This window comes from Triticum urartu, chromosome 4A (assembly GCF_056163025.1).
Source record: "Triticum urartu cultivar PI428250 chromosome 4A, HENAU_Tu73, whole genome shotgun sequence".
Lineage (NCBI taxonomy): Eukaryota > Viridiplantae > Streptophyta > Magnoliopsida > Poales > Poaceae > Triticum > Triticum urartu.
Genome location: NC_141876.1, coordinates 515,376,656 through 515,392,061, shown reverse-complemented (window position 1 = coordinate 515,392,061; position 15,406 = coordinate 515,376,656). Strand labels below are relative to the sequence as shown.

General features: G+C 53.4%; 1 protein-coding gene across 1 annotated transcript; it reads left to right on the top strand.

Moving 5' to 3' along the window:
- Positions 1-794: 794 nt before the first annotated feature.
- On the top strand, positions 795-4,223 carry LOC125552460 (putative inactive receptor kinase RLK902). Its single transcript, XM_048716015.2, has 2 exons — positions 795-2,388; positions 3,285-4,223. Exons 1-2 carry the CDS (start codon positions 996-998, stop codon positions 3,935-3,937), a joined length of 2,046 nt encoding a protein of 681 aa, XP_048571972.2. The 5' UTR covers positions 795-995; the 3' UTR covers positions 3,938-4,223.
- The last annotated feature ends 11,183 nt before the right edge of the window (positions 4,224-15,406 follow it).

Here is a 15,406-nt window from a genome sequence, read left to right as displayed (position 1 = left end):
TCTCGAGCGTGATGATGCGGCTCGGCCGGCGAGTCCTTGACCGGAACCAGAAAGCCTGCCAAGCGTGCGATCCTGAACCTGCCCGGTTAAATTTCCCCTTTTGACATTATTATCGTGAACCTGCCGGGTTTTACTGCTGCGTTTTCAGGCAGGCACTGGGTGTGTACGTACGTACGTGTTGCCAAAAATTCAAGTTTGTGTACACCAGCAGAAGGCCGTGCTGGTGCGCCTTGCCCGGGGAACTGGCCGATAAATGCCCGTGAACTGGATAACATGCCATGCTCGGGTACTTCCCTCCCACTGCCCGAGTGTCGCACCTAGCAGCGCAGCAGTACCACTCACGAACCTTTTGCTCGTGGTCGGAAGCTTGGGATTCACTCAACCCCAACCAGCAGCATTCCGAAAGAATCTCCAGCGCGGTGGGCAGGAATTTCCTCCCGACGGAATTCCGGGTGAAAGCGAGCGCGGTTCACCCGTCCAGCTCACGATTTCCTAAACGATTTCCTAAACAATTCATCCATCATGGAAATACATTACTACCAGCACTGGAGCAGTAGTATTATTTTTCTCGTGTCTTTTGGCCCGGCGGGTGCTGGTCCCGCGTCCAGCCAGCCTTTCGTTTCACCGGGCCTCAAAAGACTCCTCCCCCTGCTGCTAATCTGCCTTTGGATTGGATTAGAAAAAGAGGAAAGCGGGAATTCTCCAACCAGGCTCCAGTGAGCGCCACCGGGGTTAATCAATCCATGATTAAAGCAGCAATCAGGCCCATCGCGCCAATCAGGCCCGCCGCTCCAGCTCCTCGCGCTAACCAAACCTTCCATTATAATTCAAGATTCCCCTGCCCCTCCCCCTGCCCACTCTATTTCTACTACTGCCAGTACTACCTCCACACAGAGAGTGTCTCTGCTTTTCTCCTTCTCCATGGCCATGCCAGTGCCCTCCTTGAGCTGACAGAGCAACAAGCCTCTCGCCGCCCCCCTTCCTCCCGCTCTACGATGGCGGCAATGCCGGGGCCGGCGAGGCTGGCCCTTGCCGTGCTGGCGCTCGCGTCGGTGCTCCCGGCGTACCGCTCCGACGACCTCAACACCGACGCGCAGGCGCTGGAGGCGCTGCGCAAGGCGGTGGGGCGGTCGGCGCTGCCGTCGTGGAACGGCAGCGCGCAGACGTGCCAGTGGCAGGGCGTGGCCTGCGAGAACGGCCGCGTCGTCGAGCTCCGCCTCCCCGGCGCCGGGCTCATGGGCGCGCTCCCCTCGGGCGTGCTCGGCAACCTCACCGCGCTCCGCACGCTCTCCCTCCGCTGGAACGCGCTCTCGGGGCCCATCCCCGACGACGTCGCCCGCATGACCGAGCTCCGCGCCATGTACTTCCAGCACAACGCCTTCTCCGGCGAGGTGCCCGCGGCGCTCTACACGCTCAGGAACCTGGTGCGCCTCAACATCGGCCAGAACAGGTTCTCCGGCGAGATCTCGCCCGACTTCAACAAGCTCAACCGCCTCGGCTCGCTCATCCTCGACACCAACGACTTCTCCGGCGAGATCCCCAAGCTGGACCTGCCCACATTGGAGCAGTTCAACGTCTCCTACAACAAGCTCAACGGCTCCATCCCCCGCAAGCTCCGCAAGATGCCCAGGGACTCCTTCCTCGGCACCGGCCTCTGCGGCGGCCCGCTCGGCCTCTGCCCCGGCGAGACCGCCGAGACACCCGCCGGGTCGCCGGAGGCCCAGCCGGGAGCGGGCGGCGGCGCGGCCGACGTCGGTGGCGGCAAGAAGAAGAAGAGGCTCTCCGGCGGCGCCATCGCCGGCATTGCCATCGCGTGCGTGCTCGGCCTGCTGCTGCTGCTCGCCCTGCTCTTCTTCCTCTGCCGGAAGAAGTCGAGCAGCGCGCCGAGGTCTTCTGCGGCGGCGGTGGAGAAGGGGCGGGACCTGGGCATGGGCCCGCTGGACGGGGAGCCCAAGGGGCAGAACGGCAACGGCGTCCACGGCGGCGCCGCAGCGGTGCCGGCCGCCGCGGCCGCCGCAGCCGCCGTCGCCGCCAAGTCAGGAGGAGGAGGGTCGACGGCCGGGTCGAAGAAGCTGATCTACTTCGGGCCGATGGCGGCGGCCCCGCCGTTCGACCTGGAGGACCTGCTGCGCGCGTCGGCGGAGGTGCTGGGCAAGGGCGCGTTCGGCACGGCGTACAAGGCGGTGATGGAGAGCGGCGCGGCGGTGGCCGTGAAGCGGCTCAAGGACGTGGACCTCCCCGAGCCGGAGTTCCGCGAGCGGATCGCGGCCATCGGCGCCGTGCAGCACGAGCTGGTGGTGCCCCTCCGCGCCTACTACTTCAGCAAGGACGAGAAGCTGCTCGTCTACGACTACATGTCCATGGGCAGCCTCTCCGCCCTCCTCCACGGTAAGAAAAATCAAAAACTTTTTACAGTTTCCTCTCGCCGGGCCGGTTCGTTATCGGCGCTGCCGCCCTGTCGGTGGATGAATCCAAACAGGCTGGCGATATTCCGTCGCCGGCGTGAAAAAAGTCCAACGCGGTGGCGCGTCCCTTTCGCCGGATCCATTCCGTTTCCCTTTTAACCGGTGTCTGACCTACCCCGCCGCGTCCATGGCCCGGTTTGTTTATGTCCCCGCCATTGCCATGCCCAAGGTGTACATTTCATACGCCCGAACTGCAATTTGTACGCTAGCATGCACGACTACAGTAGCAGAGACAGAGTTGTCGGGCTCAGCGTTTGCCAGCCGAGTTGCGTGGGATCTAATCCGCTAGTTTAAGGCGGCCAGCAACGTGCCAGGCCTTGGCACGACCCGCCATTTGCGACCCACTTGCCTGGCTTAAGCTCGTGGTCCATGGAGGCTCACCCCCTTTTGAAATCCAGTAACACTGTCCGATACTACAACTATGCGAGCACGTACATGGAGTTATTAGTTGCAGATGAGTGAAATTTCCTTGGCAAGTTGCGCGCGCATGTGAGCGGGGAGGGCAGGGTGGTTGATGGACTTGATATGCGTCCATGTGACATTTAGTTGGCGCCACTGCTCCCATCCTCGGGATTCCTCCCCCTCCCCGCGCCAATAATGGCCGGCGTATACGCACACACGCAAGATTTAAAAGCATCATTCGTGAGCCCGGACGGGGTAGATAAGAACACATGCCATGCACATGCACATGCACACGCACACGAGACGTAAAACCAACGGAAGCCCAAAAGAAAAGAAAGAAACAACCGTGTTGCACCGTAACTACGATGAGATGTGTGTTAATAATCTTCATGTATGTGGTGGTGTGCGTGCGTGCAGGGAACCGGTCGTCGGGGCGGACGCCGCTGGACTGGGAGGCGCGGTCGGCGATCGCGCTGGCGACGGCGCGCGGGGTGGCGCATATCCACTCCACGGGGCCGACGGCGTCGCACGGCAACATCAAGTCCTCCAACGTGCTGCTCACCAAGAGCTACGAGGCCCGGGTGTCGGACCACGGCCTGCCCACGCTCGTCGGCCCGTCATTCTCCCCGACCCGCGTCTCCGGCTACCGCGCGCCGGAGGTGACCGACATCCGGCGCGTCTCGCAGAAGGCCGACGTCTACAGCTTCGGCGTGCTGCTGCTGGAGCTGCTCACTGGCAAGGCGCCCACCCACGCCGTGGTGAACGAGGAGGGCCTGGACCTGCCGCGCTGGGTGCAGTCCGTGGTCCGGGAGGAGTGGACCGCCGAGGTGTTCGACCAGGAGCTCCTCAGGTACCAGAGCGTGGAGGAGGAGATGGTGCAGCTGCTCCAGCTCGCCATCGACTGCTCCGCGCAGCACCCCGACCGGCGGCCCAGCATGTCCGACGCCGCCGCCCGCATCGACGAGATCCGGCGCTCCGCCTCCTCCTCCTCCGCCGCCCAGCACGCGACGACCGCGGACGGCTCCCCCGCCGCCCCCGCCCCCGAGGGCGACGACGAGCCGTCCCTATAACCGACCGGCATTGATCGATCTCCGTTCGTCCTCCACCGCGAACGGAAATTCATCAGTTGGAAGAAAGGAAATTGCTTAGTTCTTTGCATGGATCGCGTCTCTGCTCATCAGCAACTTGTGCATGTCTTCATTTTTTGTTTCTTTCATCTTCTTCTCCTGTTCGGCCCCTCTTTTTCTTCTTCTTCTTTTCTCTCACGGGCTTTGATTCTGTTCTATAGCACATGTCGGTCGGAACACTACTGTAAGCGTTTGATTCTTGGAAAGTAACACATGGACGATGCCTGTACTGTACTGTACCTAAGGACGACGATCCCACGGATGTCATGCCACCGTTGCCACCAGCTGTTGTGATGCTTGCTTACTTAAAACACCCGGTGATTTGCTCGCGGTAGCTAGGCTTTCGCTGCCGACGCTTTGCTTTGCCTGCCTCCCTCGCTCACTTTCACCTCGTCTAATCGGCCGATCTCGGTTGTTAATGGTGGTTGGGCTGCCCATTTTCCTGCCGTGATGAGCCTCCTTTTGCCCGTCGCTCGCCGCCCGATCGATGGCTCCGCCTGTGGCGTCTAGCGCTCGGCCTGTGAGTGAACGGACGAAACCCGGCTACGGCTACGGCTACTGGTCTTGGTGTGGTGTGGTGTGGTAGGTCGGAGGAGACATCCCTCTTTCTTTATCGGAGAGTGCTTTCGAAGTAACACGGCCACGGAGAGGGACTCGAGGGTCATGTACGTAGCGTTGCGTTTATACGTGTGCAGTTCCATGACGCTGACGGGGTCGTCAAACTCGGCGAGCAGTGCGACAACAAGGCATCATCGTCGTCTATGCACGGTTTGTGGTTGGCTCATTCATATACGAGTACTCTACAGAGGCGAACCGACAGTACAGACGTGTCAAACCAGCTGGAATACCATGCCGTGTCAACCTCCATTAAACAGACGCAATTGTGCGGTGTTTTATGCTACCACTAGTAATAGTATCTGTGGTGAGCAGCAGCAATAAGGTCTAACTCCACCGCACGACTTCAAACGAACGTCTGCTTTGTCCGGATTTGATCTGTTTGAGTAAGAAAATGGGGTCATGTCCGGGTCTGTTCTGGAATGCGGTGCTCGTGCGCCCAGCGTCTGGCCGCATCCTGTCCGCCACAGCCAAAATGCCCATATATTCATATCAAAACAAGTTTGCACGTTCAAATATTAATTCTATGAAAATAAAAAATAATTTTACAAGATAGTATACCATCAGTAAGATAGTATCCCTTGTTGTACCAGTGGCCGTTGATCTCAAAGTTGACAGGTGGGGAATGGCCTTCTGCAAGCCTTGCGAAGACTGGAGAACGCTGCAGCACGTTGATATCATTGTGAGAACCTGTCATGCCGAAGAAAGAATGTCATATCTAAAGATCCTGCGAAGCCACCGCTTCTAATATGACAGTGCACGCTTTGACATGCCCCTTGTACTGGCCCTGCCAAACAAATGGACAGTTCTTCCACTCCTAGTACATACAATCTATACTGCCAAGCATGCCTGAAAAGCCTCTAGCTGCGTTGGTCGTCAAAAATCTCTCTATATCAGCGGCAGTTGGCTGCCTCAAGTAATCAGGGCCAAACACTGCCACCAAGGCCTGGCAGAACTTATACATTGACATCAGACATGTGGTCTCACTCATACGCACATACTCATCCACCAGATCGCCTGGAATTCCATATGCCAGCTTGCGGATGGCTACGGTGCATTTCTGATAAGAGGAGAATCCAAGCTTGCCAAGGGCATCCGTCTTGCACTCGAAGAATGGGTCATGAGCAACCACTCCCTCTCGGATACAATTGAACAGATACCTTGCCATACGAAAACGGCGACGGAATTTATCCATCTTGAAGAGTGGGGTATTGGCAAAGTAATCGGCATAGAACAGGGCGTAGCCTCTCTCCCTGTTGCGGTTCAGATTGGGAGCACGGCCAGGGAATGACCCCCTGTACCGAGGAAGTTGCCGTTGAATGTGGTCGTGAACGACCAGTGCAGCCATCACAAGATCTTCATCATCCGATGATGAATCGTCCGATGAATAAATGAAGTGGTGGAAGAAAAATTCATCTACACTGTCCATACCTTTGTGGGCAAAGTGTCGAACACCTTGCGGTTGTGGTGGCAAAGAGGCCGCGATGATCACCTCGATGCAGCAGGGGTGGTTGGTGGCCGGCTACTGGCCGCTCTGGAGCACTCGTCGGAAGCTGCCGTGGCCGTCGTGGTACGTCCCCGGCGGTCATATCCCCTCTGCCACCGGCTACGACGGCGACGGCCAAATCTCCTCCAATCGACGGCCAAAACTACGACGAAAGCGCGGGCATGGTGGCGGCCATGTCGAGACGTGGTTTGGTATGAACGGCCGGGGGGTGCGGATTGAGGAGGCAGGCGAAGAATAGTGGTGGCGCCGGCGGTGGGGTGAGGCGGGGAAAGGGGGTGGAGGTGTTGGAATCGAAGGGACTAGTAGTGTCCCCGACAGATGGGCCAGGAAGGACAAGGGTGTGGCACGAGCCCGTTTACGCGATGACCGTTTCACCTTAAACTCGGTGTAAATTTGGGCCAAGGATGGATCAAAAACGGACGGAATCTAAACATTTATCTGTTTAGGCCATGCATTGAACCGCATTATTCGTTCGTTCTATCCTAAACAAACGCATCCGGACATAATAAGATCACGCGATGGAGTTGGGCTAAAAATTACACGAAGCGGAGAACTAGGCTGGCCAGTGTGCGCTGCTCGGGCAGCCCTGTCGGTCGGCTGGCCAGTGGAGCAGCGCGCGCCGCTTCTCTCCTGGCATACAGCTCAAAAGCCATGCCCGCCTTTTTTTATGAGCTTTGGCCGCCTCCTGCTTGAAATGCTTGGTGAGATTCTCCTGCCCTCATCCTCCTGGTTTAGTTAATCCAGCTTGGAGTCTCCATGGATGTTTATTCCACTTTCATTTCAAATGTTAGTATATCTCTCACTCACGACAGTAGCAATAACCGTTTAAAAGTAGTGATCTAAACACTTTAATATTTAGTTACGGCGGGAGCACAAATTTATTCGTATTGGGACAATTACGATTAGAAACAAACAAAGGAAAAAAACAGAGACCAGTTATCAAAAAAGTTTGCTGATGAGAGTTGGTACCACTCCAAGGACCAAGGGGAGATAAAAGCAGGCTAGGTCGACCTTTTGACTTGTTTCCCCGACGAGACGAGCCAGCCAGCCCCATGTTGGCCACTACCCGGACGTCCTTGGCTGCTCACCTAATCTAGACCGTATAATGGAATCGAGTGACAGAAATGGCCCCTCTTCGCCTCGTCCTGCCTCCTGTGCGCTCCGTTCCATGGCGGTGGCTTGGCTATCTCTCGCTGCCGCGCACCGGTGGCGCACCGCACAGCACATCCCCGGCGCGTCCACGTGAAGAAGTGACCAGCCCATGATCCTCGCGCATCTGGGTCGCAGGAGTGAGCTGTGAAATTCCCGTTTGGTTGCAATGATGTGATATGCGCCGGCCGGCCAAGGTTTCGACTTAGATATATTCGCCACAGGTCAAGGGGTAGGGTAGGGAGGAGGTGTTTTCTTTTGCTGTCGCTAAAATAATGCTTGCAAGTTGCAAGTAGAGACGTTGGTTCGAGTTTTTTTTTTATTTTTGTGTTGTTAAGTATTGGAAGTGGTCCTTCGAAAAAATTTAGACGTTGCTTCGAGTTTTTCTTAGAGTACTATTTTATTTTGTAATAGTATTGGAGCGGATGTCTGGAGCAGATCGGCCGAAGGAGCGTCAATGCGCGATTCGGACGGGTTTCTTTTCTAGACGTTGCGTGGAGCGATTGATATAAGAATGGACGAACATGTTCGCGGACATTAAAATGCATGTGGAGAGTTGACGATGCAAAACAATCCGTTGTACTACGTTATATATAGCCGTTCAAGCCCCGTCAAAAAAAAGAAAGAAATATAGCCGTTCAAGCAAAAATCAATCTGTTGTATAGAGGGTACCTGCGTGGAGTGAACGCATCATGGGAGGAGACTCAGAAGAGGAGAGGGCAGAAGGAAGAGGATAAAGGAGTTGACAAATGGATAAAAGTTATCGTTGATCATAAACTACTGGTGCTATTAGTTTTAGCATTTCATTGTTTTATGAAAATACATTACTCTCTAGAAAGTCGTGCAAGGGCATCCATAGATAGAGAGAAGTCAATACCGGAAATTGGCAATGGCTCTTAGGTGCATATGCACCCATTGTCTAAATAAAATTTTGAAAAGATGAAAAATTCCGAACAAAAACCCCGCGTGTATATCCGAAACTTTGTGCATGCACATAGAATGTCCGGATATACCCGCAGGATTTTTGTTCCGAATTTTTCAACTTTTCAAAATGTGTATTTAGACAATGGATGCATATGCACCTAGGAGCCAAAACACCGCGCCAGTCAATATTTCCAGAAATTACGCTGCTAGGCGCTGGGCGACCGCCTAGGGCTTGTGCCGGTCGCACACCCACCGTCTGGTTGGCTCAACCGTAGACATTTGATCCCTAGCCCACTTTATCCTTTTTCCACCGCTTCATCTTAGTACGAGTCTTCCTCTCATCCTTCTCCTGCATCATTCGCTGCACCCACCTCGCGCCCTCCAGCACCTTGTCATCGCGCTCGCCACAACCCCCACACTGGCCGACGAGCTCGCAGTTCCCTCGCCTCCCCTCGAATCATAATATCATATTCCTCTCCCAACATCTCAATGTTGGAAATATGCCCTAGAGGCAATAATAAAATGGTTATTATTGTATTTCCTTATTCATGATAATTGTCTATTGTTCATGCTATAATTGTATTAACTGGAAACCGTAATACATGTGTGAATACATAGACCACAACATGTCCCTAGTAAGCCTCTAGTTGACTAGCTCGTTGATCAATAGATGGTTATGGTTTCCTGACCATGGACATTGGATGTCATTGATAACGGGATCACATCATTAGGAGAAGGGACATTTACATCTATGCCCTTAACTCGAACCCACTACTCAGTTTTGCCCCTAATTTTTAGGTATGCTCAGTTTTGCCCCTCCGCCATTAGTTTCACTTATAGAAATGCCCTTCTCTGCCGTTACCGTCCGGTTAAAGGTCTTTGACCGTCCTGAAAAAATAGCAAAAAAATCAAAAAAATATGAAATTTGGTGGGATCGAAGATAGTCATGTCCGCAAGGCGCGTGCACATTTTCATGCCGTTCGGACACTCCGGGAGCTCGTGTCAAAGGAAAACATAAATTTTGTACGCATGCGAGCAGTAAATTCAAAAAAAATAGAAAAAAATCAAAAAAAAATATGAAATTTCGTGGGACTCAAGATATTCAGGTGCGCAAGATGTGTGCACGTTTTTGTTGTGTTTGGACATTGTAGGAGCTCGTGGAGAAAAAAAACAAATTTTAGCTCAAAAAAACTTTGAAAAAATGCACTATTTTGTTTTTTTCTCTAGAGCGCCCCGTACGTCATTTGATCACCAAAACTTGCAAGCACTTTGTGCACTCAAGCCTCTTTGACGCCAAATAAATTCAAATTTTTTTGAACTTTTTTGCTATTTTTTTCGAATTTACTGTTCATAGGCATAAATTATTTTTGTTTTCCTTTGCCACGAGCTCCCGGAGTGTCCAACCAACACAAAAATGTGCACGCGCCTTGCGGACATGACTATCTTCGATCCCATCAAATTTCATATTTTTTTGATTTTTTTTGCTATTTTTTTCTGGATGGTCAAATTACTTTGACCGGACGGTAACGGCGCAAAAGGGCATTTCTATAAGTGACACTAACGGCGGAGGGGCAAAACTGAGCATACCTGAAAATTAGGGGCAAAACTGAGTAGTGGGTTCGAGTTAGGGGCAGAACTGGAATTGGCCCTTAGGAGAATGATGTGATGGACAAGACCCAATCCTAAGCATAGCACAAGATCGTGTAGTTCGTTTGCTAAGAGCTTTCCTAATGTCAAGTATCATTTCCTTAGACCATGAGATTGTGCAACTCCTGGATACCGTAGGAATGCTTTGAGTGTACCAAACGTCACAACGTAACTGGGTGGCTATAAAGGTGCATTACAGGTATCTCCGAAAGTGTCTATTGGGTTGGCACGAATCGAGACTGTGATTTGTCACTCCGTATGACGGAGAGGTATCTCTGGGCCCACTCGGTAATGCATCATCATAATGAGCTCAATGTCACTAAGGAGTTGGTCACGGAATCATGCGTCACGGAACGAGTAAAGTGACTTGCCGGTAACGAGATTGAACGAGGTATGGGGATACTGATGATCGAATCTCGGGCAAGTAACATACCGATAGACAAAGGGAATTGTATACGGGATTGATTGAATCCCCGACATCGTGCTTCATCCGATGAGATCATCGTGGAACATGTGGGAGCCAATATGGGTATCCAGATCCCGCTATTGGTTATTGGCCGGAGAGATGTCTCGGTCATGTCTGCATGGTTCCCGAACCCGTAGGGTCTACACACTTAAGGTTCGGTGACGCTAGAGTTGTTATGGGAAATAGTATGTGGTTACCGAAGGTTGTTTGGAGTCCCGAATGAGATCCCGGACGTGATGAGGAGTTCCGGAATGGTCCGTAGGTGAAGATCGATATATTGGACGAAGGGTATTGGAGTCCGGAATTGTTCCGGGGGTACCGGGTGACGACCAGCGTGTCCGAAAGTGGTTTCGGAGGCCCCCGCAAGTGTTGGGGGGCCTTATGGGCCAAGGGGAAGGGGCACACCAGCCCACTAAGGGGCTGTGCGCCCCTCCCACCCCATCTCACGTAACCAGGAGAGGTGGGGGCGCCTCCCCTAGGGCATCCTCCCTTCCTGGCTTGGGGGCAAGTCTCCTAGGGGTGGGGGCGCCCAAAACCCATCTAGGGTTCCCTCCCTTGCTGCCGCCCCTTCCCTAGATGGGATCTGAAGGGTTCGGCCCCCTCTCCCCTTCTCCTATAAATAGTGGAGGTGGGATGGCTGCCAGACTACCTAGACCCTTCCCCTGGCGCAGCCCCTCCCCCTCTCCTACACCTCCTCCTCCTCCGTAGCGCTTGGCGAAGCCCTGCCGGAGAATCACGAGCTCCATCACCACCATGTCGTCGTGCTGTCGGAGTTCTCCCTCAACTTCTCCTCTCCCCTTGCTGGATCAAGAAGGAGGAGACGTCCCCGGGCTGTACGTGTGTTGAACGCGGAGGCGCCGTTGTTCGGTGCTTAGATCGGAATTGACCGCGATCTGAATCGCTGCGTGTACGACTCCACCAACCGCGTTCTTGTAATGCTTCCGCTTAGCGATCTTCAAGGGTATGAAGATGCACTCCCTCTCTCTCGTTGCTAGTATCTCGTAGATTGATCTTGGTGACACGTAGGAAATTTTTTGAATTATTGCTACGTTCCCCAACAGTGGCTGTCGGTGTCAAAACCGGCGGATCTCGGGTAGGGGGTCCCGAACTGTGCGTCTAAGGCGGATGGTAACAGGAGGCAAGGGACACGATGTTTACCCAGGTTCGGGCCCTCTTGATGGAGGTAATACCCTACGTCCTGCTTAATTTTTCTTGATGATATGAGTATTACAAGAGTTGATCTACCACGAGATCAAAGAGGCTAAACCCTAGAAGCTAGCCTATGGTATGATTGTATCTTGTCCTACGGACTAAAACCCTCCGGTTTATATAGACATCGGAGGGGGATAGGGTTACACAAGGTCGGTTACAAAGGAGGAGATATACATATCCGTATTGCCTAGCTTGCCTTCCACGCCAAGTAGAGTCCCATCCGGACACGGGACGAAGTCTTCAATCTCGTATCTTCATAGTCCAATAGTCCGGCCAAAGGATATAGTCCGGCTATCCGGAGACCCCCTAATCCAGGACTCCCTCAGTAGCCCCTGAACCAGGCTTCAATGACGATGAGTCCGGCGCGCAGTATTGTCTTTGGCATTGCAAGGCGGGTTCCTCCTCTGCATACACCATGGAAGAGTTTTGAATACAAGGATAGTGTCCGGCCCTGCAAAATAAGTTCCACATACCACTGTAGAGAGAATAATATTTCCACAAATATAATCTGCTGACACGTTTTGACAACATGACATCACGCCATGGCCCGGTCATTATTCGAACCATTTTTCTCAACCAGCTCCGCACATAACCCGAGGCGGTTTTCTTGACACGTCTTGTCAAAGCAGAGATCGTGTCCCCCGTATCACGGGATTCTCATCAATACAGACGTGGGTAACCCAACCGTGCCTGTTGGTATGACTCCTAGATCTTAGGCAAGTCCCAAACGGCCACGAGGAGGACGCTTGATATTCACCCTCTTTATAAAGGGGACGAGGCTTTTTCTTTTTTCTCTCCCGTGCTCAATCGAATCCTTCCCCCGCCTCGAGTTCTAACACCCAAAGCTCAGGTCAGGTGCTTCGGACCTTCAACTATGTCCGGATCCAACCTTCAAGGTCGGTGGATGCATTCCTCCGTCACAGAGGAGGACATCAAGAAGTTGAGAGAGGCCAGATATCTGACCGCCGAAATTTCGCATAGGCTGCCTGCCCCAGGGCAGATCGTCCCTACTCCCGAACCCAACGAGAGCGTTGTGTTCATCTCCCACTTTCTCCGAGGACTAGGCCTCGCTCTGGATCCCTTTGTTAGGGGTCTTATGTTCTATTATGGGCTGGATTTTCACGATCTGGCCCCGGATTCCCTTCTTCACATCTCGTCATTTATTGTCGTATGTGAGACCTTCCTCCGCATTACCCCTCACTTCGGCCTGTGGCTCAAGACCTTCGATGTGAAGCTGAAGATGATCGAGGGGCGGCACATAGCGAGGTGCTTTAATAAGCAAAATCGCTGACGCTCCATGGCCAGAGGGTTCCTTTCCAGAGGTGTTCGGATTGTGGCAGCGGGAGTGGTTTTACATCACAGCTCCCCGAAGTGCCAAGTGGGTAGCTGCCCCCACCTTTCGCTCGGGCCCCCCACCGCAACTGATGTCATGGATCAGCAGGGGGCTGAGCTAGGGTCCAGCAAAGGACGTGCCAATACTGCAAAGCCGTATCCGAGACCTCTTTGAGAGATATTTCAGTCTGGTTATGGTAATGCAAGTTATGCTGGTTCGTCGAGTCCATCCTTGCAAACGCCGGCCCCTCCGCATGTGGGAATTCAACCCAGAAGGACCGCAAGCTATTCAGCATTTCCTCGGCATGACGCTCCAAGAGATGTACAAATCGTTCTTCGAACCCCAAATAGAGTGTCTGGACACCACCGAAGACGTGGGTCTGAGCTGCAACCGCCCCGCTGCCCAAGTAAGTAATCCCATGTCGAACCTACTGTCCTTTTATTTATCATGGCATCATTCTAAAGAGCCGCTCTTTGACCAGGACTGGATAACAAAGGCGATGATGATCAGGTGTTCGGCCCCCTTCCTGAGGGCTTGGACAATCCGGTACTGGACAAGATGCTCGAGCCGGCGCCTTATCTAGTGACCTCAAAGGAAGATGATGAGGGGAATAGAGAGGGCGAAAGCGGGCCTCACTCGCTACTTATTCCAGCCGGGGGAATGAGCACCTCCGCGAGGGAGGACAACCAAAGGGAAGAATCTAACATTCTCTCTCCCCGGGGAAGGAAGAGGACTACCTCTGAAGATCCGGAAACTAAGGTTTCCAAACGGGAGAAGAAATTTCATCAGAGGGTCCTGCCTCGGAGGGTATTCTTGCGGCACAATGTCCGCACGGGGATCAACCCTCTATCGAGCTGTAAGTAATCGAAAAGTACTTAATAGTGGAAACATCCTACCTTACTTCCGAAGACAATAACCGATGCTTATAAATTGTAGTCCGGATCGTAGCCCTTCTCGACAGAGTTCGTCTTCGGGGGATCTTATTCCGGAGATGATGGAGAGTGAAACGCCTCCCCCTGGCACCCCGCCTATGAAGCGGGCGACCTTGAAGTGTCATCGCGAAGGGTATCTCCGGATCCACTAAGGCCAGAGGATAACCCTTTGGCTACCCGGAATCCCCAGTATCCGGCTCCTAAGGAGAGCGACAGCAAGGGTCCGTACAGTGTGCGGTCGGACGCGCTGAAGGATCTTCTGGGGAAAGCGGCCATCTCGGAAGCGCATCGTACGCTAATGGGTACGGTAATTGAAAGGATTTCATCCGCTGAAAGCGGTTTGCATGAAGCCTTTATGAGTCTGCTGAAAGGCTTCGAGGTACGTAATATAGTGTATGTTTTTGATAGTACTGCGTACGTTAGGTGTGTTGGGGAACGTAGTAATTTCAAAATTTTCATACACACACGCAAGATCATGGTGATGCATAGCAACGAGAGGGGAGAGTGTGATCTACGTACCCTTGTAGATCGACAACGGAAGCGTTTGGTTGATGTAGTCGTACGTCTCCACGGCCCGACCGATCAAGCACCGAAACTACGGCACCTCCGAGTTCTAGCACACGTTCAGCTCGATGACGATCCCCGGACTCCGATCCAGCAAAGTGTCAGGGAAGAGTTCCGTCAGCACGACGGCGTGGTGACGATCTTGATGCACTACCGTCACAGGGCTTCGCCTAAGCACCGCTACAATATTATCGAGGACTATGGTGGAGGGGGGCACCGCACACGGCTAAGAATATGATCACACGGATCAACTTGTGTGTCTAGGGGTGCCCCCCTGCCCCCGTATATAAAGGAGTAAGGGGAGGAGGCCGGCCGGCCCCTATAGGCGCGCCAGGAGGAGTCCTCCTCCTAGTAGGAGTAGGACTCCTACTAGGAGGGGGAAAGAAGTGGGGAGGGAGAGGGAAAGGGGGGGCGCCGCCCCCTCTCCTAGTCCAATTCGGACCAGGGGGGAGGAGGCGCGCAGCCCACCTCTGGCTGCCCCTCTCTCTCTCCACTAAGGCCCATATAGCCCATTACTTCTCCCCGGGGGGGGGGGGGGGTTCCGGTAACCCTCCGGCTCTCCGGTTCTCCGAAATCACCCGGAACACTTCCGGTGTCCGAATATAGCCGTCCAATATATCAATCTTTATGTCTCGACCATTTCGAGACTCCTCGTCATGTCCGTGATCACATCCGGGACTCCAAACTAACTTCGGTACATCAAAACTCATAAACTCATAATATAACTGTCATCGAAACCTTAAGCGTGCGGACCCTACGGGTTCGAGAACAATGTAGACATGACCGAGACACGTCTTCGGTCAATAACCAATAGCGGAACCTGGATGCTCATATTGGCTCCTACATATTCTATGAAGATCTTTATCGGTCAGACCGCATAACAACATACGTTGTTCCCTTTGTCATCGGTATGTTACTTGCCCGAGATTCGACCGTCGGTATCTCAATACCTAGTTCAATCTCGTTACCGACAAGTCTCTTTACTCGTTCCGTAATACATCATCTCGCAACTAACTCATTAGTCGCAATGCTTGCAAGGCTTATGTGATGTGTATTACCGAGA